This window comes from Salarias fasciatus, chromosome 11 (assembly GCF_902148845.1).
Source record: "Salarias fasciatus chromosome 11, fSalaFa1.1, whole genome shotgun sequence".
NCBI lineage: Eukaryota > Metazoa > Chordata > Actinopteri > Blenniiformes > Blenniidae > Salarias > Salarias fasciatus.
This window is the reverse complement of record NC_043755.1, coordinates 11,812,444-11,833,749: the sequence shown is the minus strand read 5'-3', so window position 1 is coordinate 11,833,749 and position 21,306 is coordinate 11,812,444. Positions and strand designations below refer to the sequence as shown.

At 44.3% G+C, this 21,306-nt stretch overlaps 1 protein-coding gene across 1 annotated transcript in view; it reads right to left on the bottom strand.

The window, feature by feature from the left end:
* The window catches only part of LOC115396690 (neural-cadherin), a 124,725-nt gene that overhangs the window by 9,767 nt on the left and 93,652 nt on the right, over positions 1-21,306 (bottom strand). Inside the window, exons 17-27 of the mRNA XM_030102674.1 lie at positions 17,849-18,132; positions 14,765-15,394; positions 13,693-14,689; positions 12,246-12,339; positions 9,207-9,391; positions 8,586-8,824; positions 4,559-4,836; positions 3,768-3,982; positions 1,151-1,278; positions 871-998; positions 555-666 (exon numbers count right to left, since the gene is read on the bottom strand). Of these exons, the coding sequence (XP_029958534.1) occupies positions 555-666; positions 871-998; positions 1,151-1,278; positions 3,768-3,982; positions 4,559-4,836; positions 8,586-8,824; positions 9,207-9,391; positions 12,246-12,339; positions 13,693-14,689; positions 14,765-15,394; positions 17,849-18,132 (3,290 nt within the window). The remainder of the gene's footprint in view (positions 1-554; positions 667-870; positions 999-1,150; positions 1,279-3,767; positions 3,983-4,558; positions 4,837-8,585; positions 8,825-9,206; positions 9,392-12,245; positions 12,340-13,692; positions 14,690-14,764; positions 15,395-17,848; positions 18,133-21,306) is intronic.

The following is a 21,306-nucleotide window of genomic DNA, read 5'->3' as shown; positions in this document are numbered from 1 at the left end:
TTAGAGTAATTAAAAAAGCCGTAAGACTTGAAATGCATGTTTTAGAAATAAGGAAGGAAATCAGGATTGTAGAAATTAACAATGTGATAATGATCACTAATGCAATATTTGACAATAATGCAATAATTCTGGCATTTTTTTTAATTTATCAGAGCCCAAAGCATAAGTATTTGCCAGTAAAGTAAGACCTTTGAGCCAAAATATAAATGCATTTTGCAAACAAAATTTTATAAAATGTTATACAGCAGGCTTAAATACATAAGTGGGACTGCCTGCCATGGAAATAAAGATATACACATTTTAGTTTTTGCATATTTATCTCATCAGAAATTGGTATTTTGCCAATTGATTGTGTTATTGGCTTTATTACACATAAAACTGCCGAAATAATTCTGTAGTTGGCCACTACTACTTTATCGATTGCTACAAGGATCCTCAGAGAAAGGCTCCCCAGCCCCGACATGGACCCAGGAGTTATTCTCACCACTGCATGACCTGTATGTTCCACAAAAATAAATAATACGAGTAGACATGTGCACACAAGTTGATCCTACCTGACTGTCCACAACCAGGTTGCGAATGCAGCCGGTGAAGCTGCGGTACTGTCGGTGGGAGGACATTTCCTTCACACCGCCCAGCTGGAGAGGCTGAAACACATTCAGGGACCTGAGGAGGAGGAGGAGGAAGACAGAGGAAGAAGGAGGAGGTCAACATAAAAAAAAGAGGAGGAAGTAAACAGGTGAAAGTTGAAGAGTGGTAAAAACAGGAAGGATGATAGTTGAGATGAGAATTTCTGATCTGTTTAAACAGACTCTGTATTCTTCTCTGCAGTGATGTGGAGCTCAGCGTCTCCAGGTCTGCTCTTCTTACCGCTGGTTTCCAGGCGTCTCTCCGGCTGCTCTGCAGCCTGACTTGTCCGTCTCCCGGGCGTCGCCTCCAACAGCCTCCAGCTCATTCACAGACACACCGCCACACTGATCCAGGATCAGCTGCACAGTCTAAACACAGCAATGATAAAACACACCACAGCTCAAAGTCAAACACAACAGGAGCCGATCAACACGGGCGTCTTGCGGAGTGAATCCTGCAACCCTATCATCTCATATACTGGTCTCTCCATTTATGTGTCTTCTGTCGACACTGGTCTCACCTTTCCGTCACTGATGATATCCAGGCGATGCCAGCGTCGGTCGGTGATGATGGATTTGGGTGGGAGCTGCAGGGTGAGGGTCCCTGATCCGTGGTTTATACTCAGAGCTGGAACCCCATTTCTCAACTCTGGAAAATAAAATGCTCAACACTGATTTGTTTATATATTTCTCAGCAATAAAAAAAAAAAAAAACAAACAAACCATGAAACAGTTTTCCTGAAAATAATAATCCTACACTTGTGAAGTGAAGTGGTGCTTATAGTGGTATTGAGACCACATTAAAGAAAAAAAAAATAAAGGGAGAGTAAAAAAGCAAAAGACCTTCTTCCCCATCAGAGCTTTAATTTCATAAATATAATTCAACACATGCAGTCACAGTTTTTCTTTAACAGCTGCTCATTGATACTGATGGTTTTTAATGATGCGTGTGGAAGATCTTTTGAATCATTTGGTTTTGTATGAAAGCTGTTTTGAATATTTGTTCACTAAGTGCTTCTAAATGTCCTTTTATTGTGCATGGTGAGAAAAAACAAAGGGTAACGTCATTTGGCTTTTGAGATTACAGTCAAACCTCTGGAAATCAAGTTTAATATGGTTTTTATAAGGAATTTTTCATAAAAAGGAGAAGCCAGCTTTAAGATTTCAACTTTATTAACATTTTCATAACCTTAGTCTTATTCTCCACATCCCAAGTTTCTTCTTAAAATTTAAAATTTAAAGTTTTTCCTCATTTTACTGTCTGTGACTCTTATTCTGCATAGTGAAAAAGGCTTGGATCTCTTCAGAGAAGTGCACGTTTTTCACTTTCTACGTGTTGATGATGATGTTTCACTGAGTAAAACCAACACATTTGCTTCGAGGGTCTGAAAACTTGATGCATGCTCCAACAGCACTTCACTGTATTGCTGTGTAAGCTCCTGAATCCCATCAACAACTGCAGAAATCCTTCGCCATCAATTCCCTGAGTGAATATATCCTCTAATGTCCTTTTAGCTGCTGTCCCTGCCCTGTCGTGTGTGTGCCAGTGTGTGTGTGTGAGACCCGATCGCTTCACATTATTGAACATGTAAGTGAAAAACGGTTGAGAGAGATCAATGCTGCGACCACTTTTGATTTTGCCCTCCCGAGACGCACGCGGTTGCAGCCCGGGTTCAATAATTACATAACTTTAATGCCACGAGATTATGCAAGAAGTGTTTGAAAGGCCATACGCAGGCTAATCCGTTAACGCCACATGAGGACCGCTGGGAGCTGACATTAGAGTTTATGAAGCTCCTCATCCACTGAGAAAGTGTCTTTACAGCAGCCGCTTGATGAACACTTTGTATTCGCTGAAAAGGACGAGCTGCTGCTTGCTCCCAACAGCACTGTGAGATTAGGTTGTTTGTTATAGAGCTTAAGAGTTAAGAAAGATGTTTCAAGCACAAGCTTTTTTCTTTTTCTTTTTTAAAGAAACATTGTTAATGTTCTTGCAGCAGCAGACTGAGTCACAAGCAGAAACTCTCAGGAGGATCTTCGGCTTAGTTCAGACCAGACGAGGCAGAAAAGTTTAAGTTTAAAAAGATCAACCAAAAAGATATTTCTCTTCTCATGTGATGTGATTGTTTGCCAGGTGATTACTCTGTTTGTCTAACATGATTCAATCATGACACGATGCTCATTTTCTACTACTTTCTTTGACAACTCGAATTAGAAACAAGCATGAGTTCACCAAAACAGATACAATCACATTAGACCTGTAACAAACTCACAGCTTTCAATGAAAACAACACATAATGATATCTATTGTAACAGTAACTGTTTTATTCCTATAACATTTTTGTTGATAGAATTTGGCATTTATATGTCTCATAACTTTATCTCCTAGACTGCTCATGATAACTACATAATTCAAAAAAAGATAAAAATAGTAGAAAGTAGAGAAATAGAGCTTTGGATCTTTATACAAATCACTGTACTTTACAAGGATTTCCAGTGAATCTGAATATTTCAAAATAGTTTTTGTCTTATATTTTCTTGTTTCTTATGTCAATTAGACTCATAATTGTGTGTGAGTATAAGTCAGTTGACTGACTGAGTGACTGGTGACAGTGAAAGTTCCTTCCTAATGTTTATTTGAATCATAAATCTAGTTTGAGGTCCAACATTAAAGTTGTGCTTTATGTATATTTGGGTCATTTTCCTCAATAGATATCGTTATCAAGACCTCCACACGGAAATATTGTGGCTCAAAAGTCAGTCTCCTGACCTTTCCTTGAGCTCCAGCATCAGAATAAACCTTCTCTTTATCTGCGTCACTATCAGGCCTCTGAGGATTTAAAAACCATGACTATGCTGTTTGTTCTGTAGACGCAGCCCGTGAGGCTCAATTTGAATTCATGAAACATCCAAGTTGTTATTTATCTGAATAAAACTGACCAAATTATGCAAACAAAACAAAAAAAATGGATCTCTTAATGACAAAAATGTTTTGACTACATGCTGTAACTACATTCATTATCACAATCTGGTCGGCTCCACACGAGAGGGTAAAGGGATGCTGGTGTTTTTTTTTTTTTTTTTTTTGCATTCAGACAGATGAAAGGTGGATGCCACCGGCAGCGTGTTGGAACTCACCTAGTGCTATGAAGTCCTCCTGCTCTCCGGAGCGGGCGTGGCCGAGCGGCCCGTTGTAGAGCAGCAGCCCGTGGGCCGTCTCGGTCAGAAACTCCAGAGAGATGTGGCTGTGGAAGCAGGGCATGATGGGAGGGAACCAGGCGTAGCCCTGGCCTCCGAAGCTGTGCTTCGTCTGCTGGCACTCGGGGCCGTCGAACATGGGGGGGCACTTACATCTGGAGGGCAGAGAGAGGTTTTCCTTGCTTCAGTTACACTTTAAGCTATTATTTAGGAGAGACAAACAGCTCGGGAGCGAAGAAACCACCTGTCACATTTAGCAAATGAAATGTTTCATCAGATATCTAAACCAGGATAATTATGTGAAAAAACAAAGTCAACGACAGCGCGAGCCGCCAGAAACAGGCTGTTTTAGAGGATTATCACCCCCAGAATGATCTCCTGCCTCTCTAATTAAATCTTTAAAATGTTTGACAGATTTGCCTGGAGTTAATCAGTTGACAAAATGTGAATTTGCGAAAGCTTCAGATGGTGAATCTCGCAGCTCAGGACCGGAGTCTGCCGGAGACGACCAGCAGACTCCTAATCAGCGCCGGCAGGTGAAACGCAGAGCTGCTGCAGAGAAAACAGTGAGGACAAACCATTCACAGAATCTCATTATGATGGAAAACTTCACTTATTACAACTGTGTGTTTATCGCAGCTCAGTTTTAATGGAGGCATTTTGGGGTTTACTGCAAGCCGACAACTGAGTTCCTGCATTTCCTGTCTCTACATCTGTCTGCCGTCACCTACCGGTATCCCAGGGGGCCGTCCTGGCAGGTGCCCCCGTTGAGGCATGGGTTTGTGGGGTAAGCCGAGCAGGCCAGGTGGGCCGCCTCTCTGCCTTTGCAGCCGCACCGCGCCGTGGAGGAGGCCGACAGCGACACCAGGGAGAGATTACCGGAGCTCAGAGGCGCCGGGACCTGGCCGAAGGAGACCTCAGTGCTGCAGCCTCCGGAATGGCTGCAGTCTGTGAAGGGACAGTCGTCCACCCCCACCTGAGCGATGGGCACGCCCAACCCAGACTCCAACTGCACACAACAAAGCAATGCAAGACAACAGAGTTAGAAATAAGCTGAAGCATTAACTTTACAAATCATAACCACCATCAAAATGGTTGTGGGTAGTAGCTCACTGGTAGCAGTACAAACGAATGACAGAAAAAGCAAAAAAAGGTTGGGGGATTTTTAATAAACAGTTGGCCACAGCCGGAGGGTCAACATCATTTAAACCTGAACTGCTACTTGTACTTTCAGCTCTCTGGCGCCCCCCAGGGGGGCCCTGCCCCACATTTTGAGAACGACTGCCGCAGGGGATCAAAATTCTGCCAAAACTAAGTGAAAGAGACTGAAAAGTGCAACAACACCGAGCGAAACTAAAACTGCTGTGAAAAGAAGAATAAAGGAGCTAACAGCATTGAAGTGGTTGTTTGAACATATTCAGGCTTTTCAGGGAATGACAGCTGCTCTTTGATCTGATGAGTACCTGCGCCAGTGATATCCGAATTTTTCTCTATTTTCCTTAATGTTAAATATGCACTTTGGTGTTTCTCTGTCATTTTCCCTCCCTGTTAAAAAGTTTTGCTGTCATTTGCTTTCTGTTGCCAAATTCACCCGTTTCCCTGCTTGTCATCCTGATTCTTTTCACTCGTTTTGTCTTTATGGGTGAGAGGGTTTCATCAGGGTCCCTCGGGGTTTCCTGTCGCTCTCCAACTGTGTGTATTTCTTTTTATGGAGGTTAGTTATTCAGCTGACACTCTTATCCACAGTGACTTACACTCCCCAGGCGGGGCTTCGGTTTTTGGCGGCGGAGCCAGTTTCAACATTGTCTTTTCTCTTTGTACTGACTTTGTACTTATCTGACATTCATGTTGTAAATCAGAAGAGGTGCTTTTCCCTTCAACCTGAGTTAATTAAAGACGTGCTTTCCTCCTTTGACATGCGATGCACCTGCTATGTTTAATCTCGCTGCGTGCTTTGGACTGTTGTTTATACTGAACAGTTTGTGATGCTGTGATTGTGATTTTTTTTTTGGTGTTTGTGATTATACTTTTGAAAAAAGAACAATAGAACAAGACCTTCAACTGACAAATAAGTGTTGCAACAATGAAACTACAACAGGCGCATGGTGCTCTCATGCAATATACAACAGCGGTTAAAACAAATAGCGTTTTTTGTTCTTTAAGGAAAATGATACATTTCTATCAGAGAAAAATGCTAGTTAATATGCTAGGTACTTTTAAAATATTCTCACTCTTGTAACTTTTAAAAAAAAATTAACTAGCAACTATAATTAACTTGCCCCACACTGCTCACCACTGGCCTATCACCGTGGCGATAGAACTCATCATCCGACTGTCAAGGCGGGTGGTTGGAGGTCAGCGATTGGACAGTGAGCTCTGACCCTCTCCAAGAAGACGGCTTATGGATGACATGACCACAATAACAACTGCAAAAGCATGCACCAAACAGTGGTGCATGAACAAGCTCCGAGAAAACATCACCAGAATGGAAAGCAAACTCAGCAAATCTCGCAGCATTTTTATCACGAAAGGTCGAATCTCTGATGAAATATGAAGCATACCGGCGCGACCTGCGCGTACGCGCAACGCGGTCACAACATCTGGCTGCTGCTCAAAGCCCGAAGTCCTACTTTATTTCTAAATTTGTTCACAAAGTTCCTGAAGTAAATTTTCAGTTTGAGTAATATTTGCAAGTGATTATAATCAAACTATGTAGCTGAGTGCATTTTTCCAGTAGCTACTCTCGACCCCTCTGGATGAAGCAATATTATGATCAGAGAGTTTGTTTTAATATAATAATGCCACATAATAATTTTCTTTCAGAATTTTTAATTGTTATTTGTATTATGTATTTAATGATTGATTTTTTTTAACCTAACCTTATCCTCTCCTATTTATTCATTTAGCACTGCTACAGCTGTTTTTTTTTTTTTTTTTTACAGTCTTATTAAAGAAACATCCGCTACGAGACAGCTGACAGTTTTGATATTGGAATATGACCTTGCTTGGTGTGCGCGCGCAGTGTGTGTGTTTGACATGTGTGTTTACACGGGTCGCTGACCATCGTCATCCTCCTGTCTGTCACTGAGCAGAGCTCAGATTAGCAGCACGCTCTTGTGCTTTTAATGGATTTGAAATATTTATATGAATTCGCAACAAATGGGGAAGACGAGTCCGCACGTGCACATGTGAGCGTGGATCCCGGACGGTTCAATGTGAAACCCCGGTTTTAACCTTAGTGTGAGTGTTAACTGCTGCTGAACTGCATGTGTAAATGTGCGAACATGTGACTGTGAAGGTGAAATGATGTGTAATTAGTGTGTCATTAACCTGGTGTCTCGAGATATTTAGAAGTTTACTTCGTTTTGGTTTTCACACTGCAGACTGACTCCACTAATTTGAAGACTGCAATGCTTTTTATTGCTGAAAAGGGAGTGAGGGAGCCCTTCTTTTTGGGGGGTTTCAATGGCTAATGTCATGTAAACTGGTGTAATGGTTCGCGAACTAGATTGAGTCCATTCTCTCGGCATCATCGTGTGGAACGTGCATGTTCTTGATGTGCATTTATTACTTTTCTTAAGGTACTTTGATTTTGAGTTTTTGCAATAAAACAAGTGTGAAGAATGACTTTTATGTTTGGAGAGTTTCTAAGATGCATAGTTAAATAGAAGAAATTGAGTTTTGGCTTTTGAGTCGTCTAATATCAATCAATCAATAAATAAATCTTTTATCATTTTGGCTGCGCCAGCAAAATGTGAAAAAGATTTCTCCAGGAAAGCAGTACATTCAGAAAACTGCACACCCGCCCACCCGCCCACGCATTCATCTAACTGTTTAAAAATCTGAAATGATGTTGCCTTGGTTGCAAACGATAAAAAGTGAAGGGGATATAAAAAGAGTAGACAGAGAAATGCTTTGAACCTCGGACGTCAATGCTGTGCCCGAAACAGGTAAATCATGGTTTTTTTATAGTTAAGTCTATACTGGAAACTGATTAAAAACCTAATCAAGACTGATATGGTGAACGTGGGTTTATTTGAATTAATTTGTAATGAGGACATTCGCAGTAAAGAAATTATTTTAGATTAAATAAAAATATCTCCTGCATTTTTGACTGAAAAACTATAAGTTCCCGACTTGACTGATTGCTCCTTGAACTGATCCCCTGTATGCTTCATTTTTTACTTAGTATTTTTTATCCATAAATGCAACCACAGTTAAGTTTAACAGCTGCCATCGCTGTATATTATGGTCAAAATAGATCAAATAGATTTGTATTGCACATTTCATCAACTGAACAACAAAATGAACCTGCTCTGTCACATTCGCCCATTCACTCACACAGTCCCGGACACACTGGCGATGGCTGTTATGCAAGCTTCTTGCACGCCGGTGGGAAACAGTTAGGGTTCAGTGCCTTGCCCAAGGACACTTTTACACATGGTAAGTTGAAGAAGGGGGAATCAAACGAGCTTGATCAAGTGAGCCACAGCCACCCCAGGGGAGCTGCTTCTCTTAAATGTCACCAGTGCTTTCTTTCCTCCATTTTATTATTATGTTAAGTGCCTTGAGACGACTGTGTTGTAATTGGCGCTGCCTAAAAAAAGACTGAAACGATGGCCGAGACCTTTCAGGCAGAGTCAGAAAATAACGGATGCCAGGAAATTATTATCAGCTTGTTTCTTGAAATATGAAGTGATTTACATAATTAAACGTAACATACATTTGCATAACTCAGAGATGCAAGTCTCTCCTCACCTTGGCTTTGTTTGCCGACACGTAGCCGTGCAGTTTCTCAGCCTTGTAGTACGGCGAGCCGTGGGCGGCGAACCACACATCGAGCGCCTTGTCGCCCCGCCGGCCAGCGCTGCTCACAGAGAAGATCTGGACTTTCTCTGGCAGAGTCTGCAGGATTTCTGCCAACATCAGACCCAGGCGTGAGAAACGACTTTCCTCACCTCCGCTGGCAGTGCTGAAAAACTGCTCCACCGTCAGGTCTGGAGGGAGAAGCAGAGGATTAACAGGTTTATTTAGTACCAACTTCATTAAAAAAAAACAGGCATATAGGCACATATTTCTACAAAAATGAAAGAAGCAAGCCATCAGGGAAAGAGGAGGAACTAACAGGGAAAGCTGAGGGAGACAGAAGAGCGGGATTTCTTTTCCCATCATGCCTCCCTGTTGGTACTGATGGCGCCGAGGGGAGCTGACAGCAATGAAACTGGGACCCTACGGCACTCTGGTATATGTAACACCGTACCTCATCAATTACAGTTACCATGACAACCACTGAGGGGTGTGCAGAGTGCGTCTGTGTCACTGTGTTAAGCTGTTTGGAAGCGTGTCCAAACAGACCCGGTGTTTCAGTGTGGGACTCACTCCTCAGGCGGATGGAGGCGGCGTGCTGCAGGGCGTCCTGTGGCAGCTCCACCACGTCCACCTGGGCCGTGGACGTGACCTCGGGCCAGGTGGGGTCCGAGACGCGCACCTGCAGGCGGTACGATCCGGGGGGAGTTCCCTCCCTGATACTGAGCTGGCCGGAGCTCTGGTTCAGACCGAACAACCTAACGGAGAAAGAGAGAGGGAATAGGAGAGTGTGAGTACTGAACGGTCGCAAGCATGCTGATGAAAATCATCTCCCTCTTCACCTTAAAGAAAGATGGCCACCCCACTTGGTGATGATGAAGAAAACTACACCAGGTCACATGTGTTGGTCACATTTAGAACAAAGACATCAGAAGTTCAGTTTGTTCTCACTGAGTGTGCGACTTGAAGGTTCATGACACAAAATTTTTAGTGATCAGAACAGACAGATAATCCAGATGAGGAGAGCAGATCTGCTGGACAGTTGATGCATATTAAATATTGTGCTTCATCACAACGCACACTGATGCACATGGACATCAGCAGAGTGCTGTCTTTTTTTTCCATAATGAAAATAAGAATTATATGTTCAAAACATGTTTAATTGTGGTAGGCAGCAGTTTAGATGAGTCTGAGATCATCGGCTATAAGTCTGGTTTAGTGCTTCTACTCATTAAATTTTTCATGCAACCTCTTAATCTGTGTTAAAAAATCCTGCTTAGAAAGGACTTCTCTGTTCTTGATCGGGGACCTTCAGCACGTTCTGCTCCGCAGCGCCTCGGAATCGATCCTGACCCTGATCCACAGAACGTGCCACTGGCTCATGTAACTGTTTAACCTCTTAACGCTGCGGCAACCTTCAGCGCTGGGACCAGACCAATTGATTCACCAAAGCTGAACCGAGACCGAAACGATTCCTGGGTCGAAATCTGCATTCAAGGCTGCGGCTGAAACTCGTTGTGCGTCGTCTCCTAATCCGTAATGCGACACTTTGAAGACTGCAAACGGCGATCCACTGACAGCGGTAATGAGAAGGTATAATGTGCAGATCAATTGCAAACAAAAGACTGTCGGCTGAGGCGGGATGCTGATTCCTCCTCGTCTGTTCTCGTAACAAGCTGCTGCTGTTGACTTCCTGTGAGCTGACATGTTCTTCCTGGCCCACCAGGGCTTCGTCACCTCACTTGAATATGTTCTACTTCTTCCTATTGTCCTCCTGGCTGTTTCTTTTCTATATGTAAATAAATTTCAACGTAAACCCGATCCCTACTGTGAGCAAACACCGATCGGCAGGGCGCGGTGATGAGGCGCGGCGGTTCAGGAGTATCTATGGTAATTCTCTCTCTGGTGGTTCCTTTATTCTCGGCCCTTTCTTGTCGTCGCTTGTCGTCCCTCCTTATAGGTATCTCGTTAGAAGGAAAGGTGGCAGGGAGCGCAATCAGGCTCTCCATTCAGTGCGTCCACATGGAGCCTCGCCTCATCAAACAAAATGAGCGCGCCCTCGCTGTGCTTCACTGGGAATTTTCAATACCTCTGGTTATGAAGTATTAATAGCACTGTTCCTGACAAGTCACATCCCCGTTTCTATCTCTCTCTCCTTCCAATATTCAGCTCTTTCATTCTCCTTCACACTTTCTTTGTTTCTCCCTTCAAACTGCCTGTTCCTCTGTCCCGATATTCTTTTCTCCTCCGTGTCGCGCCGCACCTTTGTACTGTCTCTTCCTCTCCATTGTAAATCCGTCAGCTCCCGTGCAGCTCTTTTATTTTCAATCCTTTTCCTCGTGCCACCTCTTGCTGCGTGTCACATGAGAGGGGACACTTTAGGAGGGAATCTTTTCTCTGCTCGTTCCAACACACCCTGAAGCCGCCTTACATCTGCCATTCTCCGCACGCTTTTATCTAAATCTAACCAACAGAAAATACGCATGTTTATACTGTAGGTGGTCCGGATGACAACACCAATGTCTCACTCAGCTTTCAGCACTCCTCAGGAAATGAAATCCTCCACTTTTGAAATCACTCTTGTATAATCTCCCTATGAGGATTACTTTTTCATTTTATTTACCAAGGTTTTTAATTAAAAGACATAAGTTAATTAACTTGGATTTAACTTGTGGTGATTGAAATATCACTGATTGAAATAGTGAGAGCTGGAGAGTAATTTTCAATTGTGAAGTAATATTTCATTCAACTTGCCACATACCATAGAAATCTGAGCTGCAGTCATTTTTCAGAGCAGAATAAAAAAAAATAGACCCTTCAGAATGGTATCTCTTGGATAAACTCATGGGTAACTTTAAGGACTCAAAGTTGTGTTTATAAGAATGCTGTGTGGCATATTAGCATAAACAGCCTGCTTAACTTGTGGTGTCCTTTAATAATGTTTTTCTTTTACTTAAAAAGCGAACCAAAGCAAGGAGATCTTTATGGTTATGGTTTTGGAAAGATTGAGTTCTGGTTTTGTTGAGATCGACTCATAAAACTTCATTTTTTCCCTTCATTGAAAATGCTTCATGCTTAGAGGCACCTGGAACGCAATTAAAGTTCTGCAACTTGAAACTAGTTTATACACTAGAAGCACAATTGCATGCAATTACAGGTTTATCTGAAGGTTACCACTGTCCCGTGTAACAAAAGTATTGTGATTTTGATTCAAATCAATTGAATAAACTTTATTCTTTGACTTCTGGGAGAATTTCGAACAGCGGTGGGCATTCCTGCTCCTGGAGGTCTGCAGCCCTGCATGTTTTCCACGTCTCTCTGCTTCAACACACCTGAATCTCATGAAGCTTCATGGCCAAGTCCAGCAGAAAGCCCACATTGCAATCAGCTGTGTTGAAGCAGGGAGACATGGAAAACATGCAGGGCTGCGGCCCTCCCGGACCAGGAATGCCCACCCTAAGTCCTCTTTTCTGTTCCTCTCACTTTTTGGCCTTGATCTCTTTAACCTCATTTTTCCTCATAAGTCAGACTTTTACATGTCCATCTCCACTTTCATCTGCATCACTCTTCTTCTTGCAGATCATCTTTCAGCCTTTTTACAGATCAAAGTACCTGCTGGGTTTGCCTTCAAACCGGTACACTTTCTCACTCCAGTCATCAAGGTCGGGGGATTGAACTTGTCCGAGCACTGTCGTCGGGAGAATACCTGTCAGGAGAGAGGAGGTAAAAGACACATTAAAAAAAAGAAAAAAAAAAGAATGTTACTTTTGAATGGAATTAGTTTGGAGTACAGGAAATCCCCGTGGCACAAGCCAACTATTAAGAGTGAAAAGAGGAAAATGTGGAAGCTTCTTTGAGGAGATAAGGCGACGGGTGACGCCTCATTGGCACGCATGGTCATGGTTTGGTGGTTTGGCGGCACAGCGGGAAGATGAGCACACATTAGAACCTCTCGCAGTCTTTTCCCCCCCTCGTCCCAAAAAAAAAAAAAGAAAAGCTGAACACAGCACTGTAATCTCTTTAGCCGTGAAATCAGCTGCCTTTTAAAAATGCCTCCTGTTTATGTGCCCGTCAAACCTGGGACTTTAAGCTGGAGTTAATTGTTTGCTTCATGGCATGTTGTTGAGGTACGTGATGGATTCGTATTAGTGGGTTAATGTACTTTCATGTGGAAAGGCCCCGGAGAGGGAATCCACTAAAAATACATTACAGAAAACCTTAGTTTTTCCAGCAAATTACAGCAGGCTGACAGATGGTATGAAACGTTAAATAAGTGATGTGAGTTAGAGCAGTCGACTGTGACTGCTACAGTAACCACACAGATCACAGAGCACTCAGGAGATGGCGGTGGGGGGGGGGGGGGGGACACACTCATGGACCCAAACTTACATGAGTCCATCTGTGATCAGAAAGAAGCCCGTTTGAATCCTGCAAACCGGTTTCCGAACTGTGAGCTGGGACAATCAATTATGAGTGAATGACAAATGTTCTGTGAGATGTTGCTTGAGCGAGGCGGACTAACCTCAACTGCCTCAGTGAAGTGGAAAGTGCTCACTTTTACAGAAAAATTGAATAAAACAGCAAAACCAGTTCCTGAAGAGATTAAAACTAAGAAAAAAAATGCAAACAAACAAAAAAAAAACCTCACAAACTACAAGCAATGTACTTTGAAAAGAGCATGAAAGGAATCAACAAATCCTAAACAACTTGAGAATCTTTTTTTGAACAATCAAACGCTGCAAAAGGCTTTATCAGTGAGCTTTTACTTTACTAGTATTTTACATCGCTTCACTTTGATTCTCTCACTAAATGAGAGAAAAGCCTCAGGCTAATTTCACAAAAGAGATTTGCAGGTACAGCTCGCATAAAAATGGAGGCAGCGTTATGTTCCACCAATGACTCTTGCATGCAAATTGGAGATAAATTGATGGATGTTCTAGAGCTTCTCTATCCCTGTGCATGGGTCAAATGGCTGTTTTCTTTAATGAATGAAATAAGTCCAAATAAATTAAATACACAGGAACTACATAGTAGTGAAATGTTAAATATGAAAACCTACCTTCATAACTGTAGACAATGAAGTTTGTGTGTCCAGGTGAGTGTGGATGGTCATTCCTGTCGCCGATGACAACGGTCAGCGTGCTGGTGGAGCTCATTGGAGGAGAGCCGCTGTCAATCATGAGAATAGGGAGGCGGTACTCCTTCTGCCGCTCGCGATCGAAGGTGTGGAGGGCCGTGACGGACGCGCTGCCGTTACGGAAGTCCGTCAAATTGAAGTTGGTGGCGTCCGAGGTGAGCAGGAGGAGGCGTATGGAGAACGGGCCGCCGTTGGAGGACGTGTCGCGGTCCGTGGCGTACAGCAGCAGAGAAGTCTCGTTCATTCGCACCACCTGGGGAGCCGCTGTGTTCTCCCAGACGACGGGCTTATAGGCCACCTCGAACTCCGGCCCGTTGTCGTTTACATCCAGTATGGCTACCATGACGATGGCAGTGCCAGTCAGCGGCGGAGTCCCAGCATCTGTTGCGAGAACCATGATCCTGTGCTGCGAGATTTTCTCTCTGTCCAAAGAATCGGCTACAACCACCCATCCAGACTGGTCCACCAGGAACTGCCCGTAAGGGTCTGATTCTTTGGAAATGCTGTAAGTGAAACGTCCATTTTGGCCAGAGTCCAGGTCTGAGGCTGTAACCTGTGCAACAATCGTCCCCACAGGCACATCTTCAGACATAGTCGGTGACTCGTAGAACTGTGGGAAAAAAACCGGCGCGTGATCGTTGGCGTCCTCTACCTGAACGAGACAGTAGGCCAGACTGAAGAAGTCTGCGTCTTCAGCCTTCAGGGTTAAGTTGAAAATCCTCTCATGGGGCTTCTCAAAGTCGACCTCCTTCTTGAGTTTTACCACGCCGCGTCTGTTCACTTTGTCCGTCTCCACAAAGAACTTCCTGTCCTCGTCGCCGCCGACGATGCTGAAGGTCACTACGGCGTTCTCCCCCTCGTCCCCGTCCGTGGCAGAAACTACGAGGACCTCGCTGTTCACCTCGAGGTCCTCGGCCATCTGATAGAAACACACAGAGAGGTTAATGATCTATTATCACTGACCTACAATGAGAAGACGTGTTGCTGAGCTCACCTGGGCGTTGTAGACTCTCTGAGTGAAGACGGGCGGATGGTCGTTCACATCTGAGACCATGATTGTGGCTGTTCCGGTGCCGGCCAGATCCCCTCCGTCCCGGGCCTCCACCACCACCAGATACCGGTCCTCTGTCTCCCGGTCGAGGGAACGGAGCACGGTGTAGATGGTCCCCGTGGAGGCGTTGATGGAGAACAGGTTGAGGTTGATCTCGTTGCGAATGTTCTTGATGATGCTGTAGGTGAGCACGGCATTCTTGCCCTCGTTGGCGTCATCGAGGTCCATGGCGCGCATCTCCATCACGGAGGTGTCCGCAGGAGAGTTTTCAGGCACTTGGCCAACAAAACAGCCGTCGACTTCCAGAGCGGGACACGGGAAGAAAGGCGCGTTGTCGTTGACGTCTTGCACTTCCAGAAGCACGTCGGCGAATCCGGTGAGCCCGGCGCCCCCCTCGTCCGTGGCGAGGACGAGGAACCTCCAGGCGGGCCGCTCCTCGCGGTCCAGGCGACGCTGAGCGTAGATTCTTCCGGTGCGTTCGTCGATGGTGAACTCGCCGCCAGCACCCTGGCCGTGGAGGAAGTAGCGAAGAGCAGTTTGGTCCGCTTCCTGATCTGGATCTGTGGCCGAAACCTGAACCAAGACACGGAAATCACCATGAGTTCATCGTACACAGACGCACACAAACTCAAGTACCAAGTCATACAGGACAATTTACTGTGAACTGTTAATAGAATACCTTTTAAAACATTGGACAAGAAAGTGCAAACATAGGGTTTTTTTTTTTTTTTTTTTTTTGGGAGGACTTACGGTGTGATTTTTAAGAGTTCAGCGATTAAGAACTCATAAAATGTATTTACTTTTAAATCAAAAGATATCTGCTGCACGGACATGATGGTTGCAAAGTCTGTCGTATGACAAACTAATCTAGACTTTACTAGGAAGAGGGTGACGAGATCCCTGATCCGTTGATCATAATCTGCTTGTTTAAACAGTTTGAGAGTTTGATGGCAGTGTTCATATTTGTTATAATGTTGATCAAACCTCCAGCTGTCAAGAGTAAACATCTCTTTAATGACTGTGACATTTCAAAAATTTGTTGAGCAACACTGAAGGTAAGAAATGTAAAGAGTAGCAGATATTAAATTTCAGTATTAAAATTTCAGCACAGTAACTGTCGCCTCATCAGTGACTTTGAATCCATTTTTAAACACAATATGAAAACGTGTTGAAATTTGTAGTAAATGTTAAGCTTGGGTTTAAAGAGGTTTCTTACAACTCAAGGAAATATTCAGACATATCATCCACAGTGTGCTTGTCTGAAGGTTTCACACCTCTTCATTTAAAAAAATGTGTATAATTTTAGTTCAAAGACATACAAAAGAGCTAATAACTTGGGCATCATTAACAGTTTTATTTTTAAATTTAAAACATGTAATATGTGAGCACATTCTTCATATTTTTAGTGGGTTTATTCGTACTTCTTTCACAATATGTTGTGACAACTTGGTCAAAGCAGCCGCCCCGACTTTTCACTCTAGTTCAAAAATATTCTTCCGTCTTTGAAGAAACTATTGCTTTTTGTTCTTTCTTTTTTTTTTTTTCTTTTTACACAGCACCAAGTTTCTTATCAAACAAGCTGAATTGCTTTTTCATTATGTACAAATGTCAAGCCCAACAAATAGGACAAGAGGCAGGGAGCTGATTGCCTGCTGCCCCTGCTTCACACAGGGACTCCACAACACAGGAATAAACATTCCTCTGTTGCTTTGTCCTGTTTGCTTAATTAACCTGCCTTCCCGCTATCTCTGTCTCTGAACGAGGGGACAGGAGCAGCGGCGGCGAGACGAGCTCTCACATCTGTCACCGCCACACACAATGCAATTAAAAGTTAATAGATGTCGACAAAAGCAGGAAAAAAAGTACACTTTTACCCTTTCTTCTCCTCTTTTTTCTCACTGGAGGGTTTGTTTACAGAAGCCTTTGAAGTCCCCCCCCCCACCCCCACCCCCACCCCACCCCACCCCTCTGCTGCAGCCTCCCCCATGTTGGCTCTTTGCATTTCCTGACAACGTGACGCAGGTACACAATATTGAAGATGAGCAGTTGCGGCACCGCAGAGGAGGCTGCCGCACAGGTGAGGCAAAAATAAAAAAATATTCATTTCAAATTGGATTTTCCCCTCCGTTCGCTATCTGCTGAATTGTATTAGTATACGGGGCTGAGAGCGGCGCGCGTTGAGGGAGGGCCCGGCTGCCGCGCGCCTGAAAAACTATTGAGAGCGTTAGAGAGGAACCGAACGCACATCAAATCAATTCCAGAAGGCGAGGGGAAGCAGGCCCGGGCGGAGGACTCGATGACACATGCCTCTCTGACGGGGATTACTTCCTTGCCCTCCTAGACGCGCTTCCACCTTTTTAATCTGATTTAGCTTGGCGGCACATGCATATTACTGTGAATTACCGGAGATAGGCGTGACGAAAGGTGGATGAAAGCCGCGGAGGAAGGAGGTCGACTCTGACTTCTCTGAGGTAACTTTTCGGATGGTGGGCACTTCCCGTCGGGAGGCTTTCGGCTTGAGGAATCTCGGCGTCTCCATCAGCTGATGTTGCGTTAAACGCCGTCATGCATGTGTGATGTGTTAGCACGTGGACACCGGATCTCCGCGGACGTGTCGCTCCGGGCTAATTCCCCGCCGTGTCTGGAGCGTAACCGACGCTATTGGATTTGTCCGCATTAAATCCAATACGTTTCCACATATTGTTCACATAAACTCACAACAGCCTCCTTCATCTTGAAGATGTGTTTGGAAGGTGCAACTTTCTCATGTTTGCCTTGTAACGAGTTTCATCTGGACTCACAGGACATTTGATCGGTGCTCATAACACAAAATTTAGCATGACAGAAAAAAAAAAAAAAAGAGAAGAAGAAATCCACCGAACTGTCAGCAAGTCCAGCCATACTTTCTATATCTGCTTCTGCAGTGAAGCTTCATGGCTTCATCGTGGCTCTTCTCTCTTAGCACTAAATGTATTTTTGCTTGATTGTTCACTGATTTTCTCCATCGTCACACAGACATGGTCTTACCTCCAGGATGAACACAGGAAGCTGAGTCAGCTCCTCCGTTACAGCGGCATGATATTCGGTCTGGCTGAAAACGGGCGCCTCGTCGTTGCGGTTGACCACCTGAACCACCACCAGCGTCTCGTTCTCCCACTTCCCGTCGGAGGCGACCAGCCGCAGCTCGTAGCGCTGCTCCATCTCGTAGTCGAGAGGCTGAGCCACGAAAATGGTTCCCACCTCAGGCTCAACGTCGAAGGTGCCCATGGTGTTTCCCGACGTGATCTGATAGCGCAGCTTGGCGTTGGCGCCTGCAGGACACAGAGGTCGGCGTTACCACTTTGGATGGAAAAGAAACCGTTAGTGGATCGGAGCGGGTGAATCGACCGGTTCTTAGGTGCTTTTCTACAAAGTCTGTTAAGTCCAGCACATTCATAGCGAGCAATGGCAGCAATTGACTGAACCCACAAAGACAGAACAGAGGAGGGACCAGAAATATGCTCCACAACAAGAAAAAAACATGTTCTTTGCAACTTTTTTTTTACTTTATTTAAGTGACCCAAGCTGAAACAACAGCCGAACTGCAAAGGGGTTAGTTTGACTCCTCCCCTTTTCTCTAGTCTCTGTTTTTCATTCAGATAGGATCCGTTATGGACAAGTGGAAATCCAGTAAATTCCAGCATTCTCTTTTTTCAATTTATTTATCTTATTTTAGGCAAGAACTTTACTTAGGTTGGTCTTCCAGTTCTCTATAACTCTATGGTTTCTGCTGCGTCGGAGCCGAACATGCTGGTTCAGACACTGATTAACTAAAAACTGGGACCCAGATCTTTCTGGCAGTGGAGGAGTTGTTTTGAGTTCAGGTTTTAAAAATGTGATTGATGACTACAATAGGCATAAAACAAAAACCCAGAAACAATAATTCACTTGGGAAGCTCATATCTCCACCTTCAAGGACAATGTCCACTTTCTGGCTGCGTCCCATCTGAATAACATTATGGATATTTACACTTTCTTATTGATTGAATTTGATTAAAAAAGAAAGGCACGTCCATATTATACGACAAGCCAGTTTCTCGTTTGTGTTTCCCAGTAATCCCGTTGACCGAGAAACCAACCGGACGAACGTCTGGACAGACAGAGGGGCAGCTGGACAGCAGCTAATGATAATGAAAACAGTAAAGTCCTTCCAAAGCATCAAATACCACACGAGCTGTCTGTCAGAGCTCCTATTTGCGAAATAAACTTTTTGAACAATGTTGGCCTCGGCAAGAAAAAAGTTTGATTGGCAGTGGACTCACACACACACACAAGCACACACTGATCACCCTGTGTGGACAGCGGCAGCAGATATCAAATATTTGTGAGAAAAACAGGCATCTCCCTCACAGTGGGGCTCATTAGACGCCTTGCTTTCCTTCGTACTTCATCTCTCTCTCTCTCCCACCAACACACATAATCAAGCTTCCATCACTTAAGAGGACATTGAGTTGAAGCAATGTCCTGCACATTTAGCTTGAGATAAATTTGAGCCTTAAACCCATAAAGACTATTATTTATAGAGCACAGAATTGCTTTTTTGTCCCCAATTTACGGTTTGTGGGTAAAGAGTGACATCTCAACAAAATCATGAGCACAAATAACGGCTGGTCAAACCATATTCATCCTTCTTTCGAGGCAGTGGCAGGTAAGGGGAGATAAGAGCCCAGAAACCTGCACACTAAGGCAGCTTGGATCACATGACCCAGTCGCCTTGGTTTAAAGGAAGGAGGAGCGACTTCTGCGTGAACTCTTAACTACGTCTCTGAGGGTGAGTTCAGAAACCCGAGGAGGAAACTTAACTGTATTCGCAACCTTGTTCTTGCCGACTGGAACAAACATCAACTGGTAAATCCACATCTCTGCCTCCGGGCTGAGCTCCCTCTTCACCGCAGTGGTCGAAAACAACGTCTGCATCGCCGCCGAGCAACAGTCTCTCGCTCCGGCTTACTGACACTCAGGCAAACGAGACCTCCGGATACTTACACAACCCCACCTGGACCAAAGACTCACTTTCAACCCTAAATGTTGACACTTCACAGACTCTGATTTATCTTCTTCTCTTTTTCTCCCCCTTCTCTTTCTCCTTGCCTCTCTTGTCACAACAAAGGAAGCACTTCATCTATCTGTATCATCAAAAATCTTAAAGAATACAAATCCTTCTAATCTTCATCAACACCCCTCTTCTGTGATTTTCAGACTACTCCGTTATATCCTTGTTTCTATTGTTACACCTCCTCTTACTTCTCACTTTCTCTCTCCTTAACACACCTGTTTTTTTTGCTCCTCTTGTCTTTTATTTTCCTTTTTTTTTTCTTTCGGATGATTCATTTGTTCTTCATGTCCCTCTCTTCATTTCTCCTCCACCTCTCCTTTCCTGTCCTCTTTTGTTCTCTCCTCTGCTCTCTTGATAACGTGATGATGAAATGCCAATACACACATGGATGTGGTAAACACACACACACACACACACACACATGCACACAGCTGCATGTTCAGGGCCCAGAGGCAGGTCTGTCTGGGTCCGGCTTGCTTTCTGTTTACCGGCACCAAGGAGACTTTAGGAGACAAACACCATCTGTGGAGACATGGAGGACCTTCATTACGACACCGAAGTGTGTGTGTGTGTGTATGCGATGTGTGTTTGAGGAAAAGCTTAAGTGCACCGGTCCGTCACAGCCTCTGAGCACGATCTGTCGTGACACTCACCGAGCAGCTTAGTGTGTGCGTGTAACTGCGAGTGTGTGTAAATGTGTGTATGGGGAGCAGCTCCAGCGGTTTTTGCCTCCGGCAGCCTCCCTAATGATCAGTCTGGCCATATGGTGTTGCCCTCTTAACACACACACACATACACACACACACACACACTCGGGGATAGGGCTGATTTAATTCGCAGCATAGCAGGAGGCCCAAAATTGTGATTAAGGTCAGATCTGCGCTCCTCGTGAGGTGGACCTGAGGGAAGACTCGTCCCTGAGCACTCCTTCCACACTCTGAAGGACTAAACTTATCATTGAAGGAAGTTTCATTTTAAAACCACATTAAAAAATATCACACATTGTGGCCTCAGATGGCTGCCACAGATAGCGCAGGTTCTTAAAATTCATGGCAGCAGTTGCCAGAGAAGTGTTTTCCATAATCACAGCATTTTAGAATTTGGAGTGTGTTTTCCTTAATGCTGTTGTGCTCTCGCTCATGTAAGTGCCTAGTTCTGGTGCTTCTTGCCGTATAGGCTGGGCGTAAGAGTACAGAGGGATCCAGCGGCACTGTGCGCGGATCGAGAGTGTATAATTATAACATCTGAAGCGTCACGGAGCACTTCACAGCTTGTCAGACAAGGTGACAGAAGATACAGACGGCGCGTTCTCCGCTTCATTACTGTAAACATGAACTCCAATCAGATTTCAGCGGTTATGAAAAATATTGTTTAGCACCTTCTCTAAGCA